The sequence below is a fragment of the Podarcis gaigeae genome, assembly GCF_964106915.1.
Source record: "Podarcis gaigeae genome assembly, chromosome: 12".
Classification (NCBI taxonomy): domain Eukaryota; kingdom Metazoa; phylum Chordata; class Lepidosauria; order Squamata; family Lacertidae; genus Podarcis; species Podarcis gaigeae.
In genome coordinates this window covers 42,265,306-42,272,715 of record NC_139688.1, presented here as the reverse complement: position 1 = coordinate 42,272,715, position 7,410 = coordinate 42,265,306, and the positions used below count along the sequence as shown (strand labels likewise).

General features: G+C 42.7%; 1 protein-coding gene and 1 long non-coding RNA gene across 2 annotated transcripts in view; one reads left to right on the top strand and one right to left on the bottom strand.

The window, feature by feature from the left end:
• Positions 1–2,110: 2,110 nt before the first annotated feature.
• Positions 2,111–6,986, bottom strand: LOC310828455. The gene is made up of 2 exons (XR_014556895.1): positions 6,864–6,986; positions 2,111–3,335 (listed from the first exon to the last, which is right to left on the bottom strand). It is a non-coding gene; the product is annotated as an uncharacterized lncRNA (long non-coding RNA).
• TOP2B (DNA topoisomerase II beta) overlaps positions 5,168–7,410 on the top strand; it is a 45,754-nt gene continuing 43,511 nt past the window's right edge. Inside the window, exon 1 of the mRNA XM_083705473.1 lies at positions 5,168–5,271. Coding sequence (XP_083561599.1) covers positions 5,230–5,271 — 42 coding nt within the window. The 5' untranslated portion in view covers positions 5,168–5,229. The remainder of the gene's footprint in view (positions 5,272–7,410) is intronic.

Genomic DNA, 7,410 nt, shown 5'->3' with positions numbered 1-7,410 from the left:
TTCTGTTCTGGCCTCTGATTTTAAAAGATACATTAGGTTACCTCAAAGGATGGAGTTTTGATAAATAAAAAAAATCTTTTTGCATACCTTGTACTGTATAAATTTGGATTTACCCAGTTTTTGTAAAGCTGCTACTTCTGTTACGTTGCTTGTAGTCACTCAAGAAATGCTGTCTTGGGTCAGCTTGAGACATGACAATCTACGCCCCCATGTATGTATGTACCAAAATGCCTATAAAATTAATTGAGTGCAGAAGCACTTCATGTCAATAGATGAAGATGTTCCAAGCAAATCTAGGAATTCACATATGTCTGGCTCTCCACTGAAGTTATTGCAAAAACTTTGGGGAGGGCTCCATGCCTGCCACAAATCACTTCAGGCTTATACTGGCTTTAAAAAAAGTGTTATGCCACAATATTAACTGGCTGTTGTTTTAATGCCAATCCAACAGAAATGAATGGGGGCTGCATCAGAGCAGGGTTTGGTGCAAGGTGCACTAAGATTGCTGAATTCACTGTTTTACTATTAGCTTCCTTAAGTTGCTGCAGAAAGCTTTGTTCTTGCACACTTGCTGCTGTAGATGAAATGTCCCTGGTCCAAGTCTCATTGGACTTGTGACTCATTTATCTGTTGATTTCAAAGAGGCTTAAGCGCATAGCTAAATTCTGAGTCTCTGCTTTTTAAGATGCTATATAGGCAGAGACATCACCTTGCCAACAAAGGTCCGTATAGTTAAAGCTATGGTTTTCCCAGTAGTGATGTATGGAAGTGAGAGCTGGACCATAAAGAAGTCTGATCGCTAAAGAATTGATGCTTTTGAATTATGGTGCTGGAGGAGACTCTTGAGAGTCCCATGGACTGCAAGAAGATCCAACCTATCCATTCTGAAGGAAATCAGCCCCGAGTGCTCACTGGAAAGACAGATTCTGAAGCTGAGGCTCCAATACTTTGGCCACCTCATGAAAAGAGAAGACTCCCTGGAAAAGACCCTGATGTTGGGAAAGATTGAGGGCACAAGGAGAAGGGGACGACAGAGGACGAGATGGTTGGACAGTGTTCTCGAAGCCACCAGCATGAGTTTGGCCAAACTGCGGGAGGCAGTGGAAGACAGGAGTGCCTGGCGTGCTCTGGTCCATGGGGTCACGAAGAGTTGGACATGACTAAACAACTAAACAACAACAAAAAAATCAGAGTCATGGGTTCGAGTCCCACATTGGAGGGATTTCTACATTGCAGGGAGTTGGATTAGTTGATGCTTGTGATTCCTTTCAGCTCTACTATGATTCTATAAAACCAATGTGAAACTAAAGTCGATTATAGACATGTATATAGGGATGTAGCCAATTGAGTTCTACTCCAAGTAGACCCATTGAAATTAATAGATCTAAGTCGTGTCCATTTGTTTTGATGGGTCTACTCTGAGTATTACTAACGTTGGATACAACCCAGTGTCTTGGCATTCAAAAGGATGGACAGAAAGTTAAAAATGATCCTCCATATTGCACAAGTGATCATAAGGGTTTAAACATGTTTTGCCTATTATATTGACTTTCTAAAGGCACACTGAAGCTCTGCAAATGCAATCATGCTTAAATCGCTAAAAAACCTTTTAATAAAAATATTAGAAATAGATCCACTATTCAAATTTAAAACCCTACATTTTACTATGGTCATTATGCTGCAATCCTATACACATACCAGAGCGTAAGCTATTTTGAACTCAGTTTGGTATACACAACTGGACTTACGTTCTCCATTTAACGGAAGATTTTTATGTGAGCATAAGTCTACATACAGGCAACATAGCTTAGTAAAGAGGTCAAGTTAAACAAAATATAAAGAGATGGGCACTTGGGGAAATGTGCACTTTTCGAAGGAAAATAATTATTTGTGTTTTGAATGTTATTTGGGCCTTTACAGTTCATAAATTAAAAATGGTAGTCCAAACATCCTGTATATTAGGAAACCTAGAAGGGATCCGCAGTCCATTAACAATTCAATTGCAGGTATTCTCGCCATGGGTTTGAACCTACTGAGCACAGAACGGAAAAGACCATTCCATAAGAAGTTGTCATATAGTGAAGAATAACAACCCTCTGGCTTTGGTACCTTGCAGACTAACACATTTATTGTGGCATGAGTTTGTGCAGGTTATAGATTATCAGATGAATAAACTGACTGGTAAACTTGGCTAGAGTTAGGTTCAGTGAAGGAGCATGATTGTAAAAAAAAAAAAAAGAATACCAGTAATATGCTAAAGTTTCTGTGAGGATCGCCGTGTTAGTCTGTTGCAGCCAAAATTAGAGAGTTTTGTCCTCAGACCCAGTCCTAAAATCAAGGTGAATAGTACCAGCCGGGCCAAAGCATTTCGAAATCGCACCTAATACTGTATGAGATAAAATCAATGCTTTAATGCTATATATAGGGTGTAGTTTCTTTTCAAAAGTGTCAGCCATGCAAATCAAGTGAACTCGTTATTCAGCAACTTGTCAAAGTATGTTAATTCTTGGAGACTGGAATGTTCAGCCACTGACGGATAGCCAACATGGTGCCCTCAAAATGTTGTTGGACTCCTACTCCCATCAGCTCCAGCCAGCATGGCCACTGGTAAAGAATGATGGGAATTGTAGTCCATCAACTAGCCACCTCCATTGTAAAACACTTCCTTAGCTTATCTGTAGGAAGGCCCCCAGCCTCCATTGATGATATTGGTTTCCATAGACTAGGAAACTACCTAGACTCATAAAAGCTTAGGCTAAAACCAGCAGCTCGTTCTGCAGCACATTTAATGTCCTATATTCCATTTATATAAGAAATGTGGCTTTTCTTTTCCATCAGATGGGAAGCAGAGCTATTCCATCCACTCTGCTGAGAGATTAGCTCATTTTTTGCTGCTTTTCTCCCTGAACTGTTGAGACCCAGCTGATCGCTTTAAGAACTTTGCAACATTCAGAGCTGGTACCTGGGTTTGCTTTTGCCTTGTGTGTCTTGTGTTGTAGATTTTAAGCCTGCTCTGGGGGCCTCTTTGGCTGGAGTATAGCATAAAAATACTTTCAGTAAATAAATGAATGGTGTTGTGCATAACCATAAAGGTTTATTATATGAATTGAGCACAGCAGGAACATACGTCTGAAAGCTGTAATACTGGTTTGACAATGGTGGAACATAATTGTGTGCCTTGGGAAACACAGTATTGCCACAGCCTGAATTGAGAGTCTCGTGAATGCATAAGCATGTCTCATCACATTATTCCCATGACCTGACATGCATGGCTGTCTAGTCCTGTAGGGTGATAGACCATTATTTCTGCATTTTCTGCAGGCTCTGGTGATGATCTGGAAAATAAGGTAAAACCATACAAGAAATGCATAGCAAGTTAAAAGTTAAAAACAAAGGTCAATAACCCATTTGGGGAGAATGCACTCTTAATTGCCTGCATAGGCCTGGCTGAATAGAAAAGTTTTCAGCAGGCATGTAAAAGTTGGCACAGAAGGCACTTGCTAAATCTCTGTTTGTTGAGTATTCCACAGGACTGGGCTGATGACATCAAAGGCTCGGTTTCTTCTTGTCAAAGGAGGCTTGCCAGCTCTAAACAGCCAGTGATGCTCCTGTAGATAAGCTCAGTGATCAAGCTGGGATATAAGTGTTCAGGTAATCCCTGAGGTACCCTACATCTAACTTGCTTTATAAATGAATATAAGAACTTTGATCCTGGCTTGGACAAGGTAGGGCAGGCAGTGCAGCTGTTTTAACAATGGTATCACATTTTCTCAACCAGACCTGAACCAGAGGCAATGGCTGCCAAGTTACTTCTTCATAGAAGAGCAGCATATAAAATGTTTGTGTATATGTTTATGTTTCCAACACATAAACATTTGTAGTGCCTTATGCAGATCCTTATTTGTAGTAATTTCAGAGAACGGGGATTTTGAAAGGTTATATATGTGTATATCAGGGAATTTTAATAAATACTGGCTGGTTGCCAATCTTTCTTGGGAGAAATGTGCTTGAATTAGTTATGTCTGCATATGTCTGGGTGCTCTTGGATGAAGTTGATCTGATTTCAGTCTGTATTCAGGTGTAACTTTGACACTTCACAAATAATCTGCAATGGGTGAAAGATGCTAGGCGAACAAATCCCTTTTCTCCCAGGCCTTTGGCTAATTAAACAATCTATGGCCTTTTAAACTGGTGGCAGACAATATTGTTTTGTTTGTTATTATGTTCTGTATTTTTGTGTTTTTATACTGTAAACTGCCCTGTGATCTTTGGATGAAGGGAAGTGTATGTATTTAATAAGTAAAATAAATACATAAAACAGAGGAGTGTGGTCTTGTGGCTTCTCATAGACCTCTCATTAGCTTGTTTCAATTTTTCTAAAAATGTAATCCTTGCGGATGATCTTTCTAGGATGGAGATAGGAGGTACTGTTTTGCAGTGGTTCTGCTTCTTCCTGGTGTGCACATTCCAGAAGACTGAGGGAATTGTGGTTTGGTGCTGTGGCACTTGTGCTTTGAAACCAAGTTTTTATCTTACATAAACATTTACACGAAACCTCTGGATGAAACTGTCTGGAGAATGGGAATGAGATGTGAACAATATGCTAATGACTCCCAACTATGTTTTCTTTATACCTGAATCAGACATGACAGCTTGGAATCAGTAATGGCTAGATGAGAAATAATAAACTGAAGCTTAATCCACATAACATGGAGCTGCTGTTAGCTGGTTCTGGGAAGGCCTTTGGTTTGCTTGGGATGTATTTGTGCACAAAAGGCCTTTCTGTAACAGATGCAGCTCCTCCTAGACAAAACATAGTTGTGCCACAGTTATCCATGTTCTTGTAACATCCTGACTTAGTTTAAGATTCAGCAGACTGCCCTTGAGAAAAATGGCACAAAACCAGGAAAGTACCACTGAAAGGGCAGGGGGAAGAAAAGGATAAACTGAAGGTGTTTGATGAAATATTTATCTCAGATTCGTATGGCATAGCTCACTTAGTATAGCATGAGATTCTTAATCCCATGGTCATAGATAAATGATGTAAGGAGGGAGCTGCAGCCCAAGATAGGAAAAGAGGTAGTAAGGGAACACCTAGCTACTTTAAATTTCCACAGCCTGATGAGCTGCATCCAAGGGTATTAAAGGAGCTTCTGGGTGTAATTTCAGAGCCTTTGAGAATTGTTGGAGAGAGAACAAGTGAGGTCCCTACAGACTGGAGGCGGACAAATGTTGTTCCCATCTTCAAAAAGGGGGGAAAGGAAGACCCAGGTAACTATCAACTTGGTGAGCTTGACATTGATACCATTAATCCTAGAACACATAATTGAACAGTTGGTCTTTGAGCATCTGGAAAAGGATGTTGTGATTACTAAGATCCACCACGGTTCTCAAAACCAAGTCATGCCAGACCAATCTGATTTCTTTTTTTGATGGAATTACAAACTTGGTGGATCAGGGAAATGCTGTGGACATAGTGTATCTTGATTTCAGTAAGGCTTTTGACAAAGTCCTCCATTTATTCTTGTGAGGAAGCTGATAAAATGTGGGTTGAACAAGGTACGTAACTGTTAGGTGGATTCATAGCTGGTTGACTGACCGAACCCAAAGAGTAACTCATTAATGGTTCCTCATCATCTTAGAAAAAAAGCGAGAAGTGGGATGCCGTAGGTTCTGTCCTGGACCCATTGTTAGTCAATATCTTTATAAATGACTTGGATGAAGAAATTGACAAGATGCTCATCAAATTTGCTGGGAGGGGTAGCTAATGCTGCAGAAGACAGAATCAGAATTCAAAAAGACCTTAACAGATTGGAGAACTGGGCACAAGCAAACAAAATGAATTTCAATATGGACAAATTTAAGGTTCTGCACTTATTCAGGAAGAACCAGCTGCACAAATATAGGATGGGGGACACCTGGATTACTAGTAGTACATGTGAAAAGGATCTAGGGGTCTTGGTGGACCACAAGCTTAGCATGTGTCAACAGTGTGATGCAGCACCAAAGAAAGCTAATGCTATTGTGGGCTGCATCAAGAGAAGTATAGTGTCCAAGGGAGCACTCTATTCTGCCTTGGTCAGACCACTCCTGGAATACTATGTCCAGTTCTGGGCACCACAATTTAAGAAGGATGTTGAAGGTGGAACGTGTGCAGAGTAACCAAGATGATCAAGGGTCTGGAAACGAAGCCTTGCTAGCAGTGCTTGAAGGAGCTGGGTATGTTTAGCCTGGAAAAGAGCAGACTGAGAGGAGATATGGTAACCATCTTCAAATATATTTAGGGGCTGCCACATGGAAAAGGTAGCATGCTTGTTTTCTCCTGCTCTGGAGGGAGGATTAGGAGATTCAAACCAATGGCTTCAAGAAAGGAGATTCCAGCTAAATGTTCGGAAAAAATCTTTCTGACAGTAAAAGCTGTTCAGCAGTGGAACAGACTCCAACGAGAGGTGGCGGAGTCTCCTTCCTTGGAGGTTTTTAAGCAGAGGTCATCTGTCATAGATGCTTTAGCTGAGATGCCTGCATTGTGGGGGGGGGGGGGTTAGACTAGATGGCCCTCATGATCCCTTTCCAACTCTACAATTCTATGATTTATCGTGTTTGGGAACAGTCCTTCCTCACGGGCATGTTTTGAAGAGCTGTTCCCAAGTGCACAAACCCATGTAGGAACAGGAATCGCTATACACGTGTTTCCCTATGCGTGTTTACGCGGGTCCCATTGGGTTCAGTAGTACTTAAAGCGCTTAGCTTAGTTCAGTTGGTCTAGGCGGGCGGTTAGGCTTTGTCCCTGACCTGGACCGGGACTCCCGGAGCTGAAGGGAGCAGCTACCAGCCACCAGTGGCTCTCCCGTGCTTTTTTTTACCTCAGCGCCATGGCCTGGCGGCTCGCCTCACCACAATTGGGGAAGTACAAGCGATTGCAGGCGTCTTCTTGCCGCACGCGGTGACGTAGGCACGCCCGTTTGACGGGGCTTTTTCTTTTTAAACGATTGGCCGAAAATGAGACTTGCGCGGCACTAATTGGTTGACAGGGATGGGAAGGGCGGAACCGGGAGCGCTCGGTGGCTGCGGTGGTTTATGCTGGACGGCGGTGGGGCGGGGGGAGGGGCAGCGCAGTTATTGTCTGAGGCTTTGGGGCCTCGGCGCTTGCAGGGAGCCTGTGGCGGTTAGGCCGGGCGGCCTTTTAATTCCGCCCCGAGCCCTCCTCCGCGGGTCCTTCCTTCCCAATTGGAAGCCGAGCGGGTTCCTCAGCTGCCCGTGTGGACGAGGTCCTCAAGCCGGGTCTCGTCTACGCTGCCGCCGCCCAACATTTCCGCCGAGAACAGCGCCGGAAAAGGAGCTCTTTTAAAAAAAGACATATTCTGGTCCCTCACGGGCCGGGTGTGTTTGTGTGTGAGGTGTTTTGTTTTT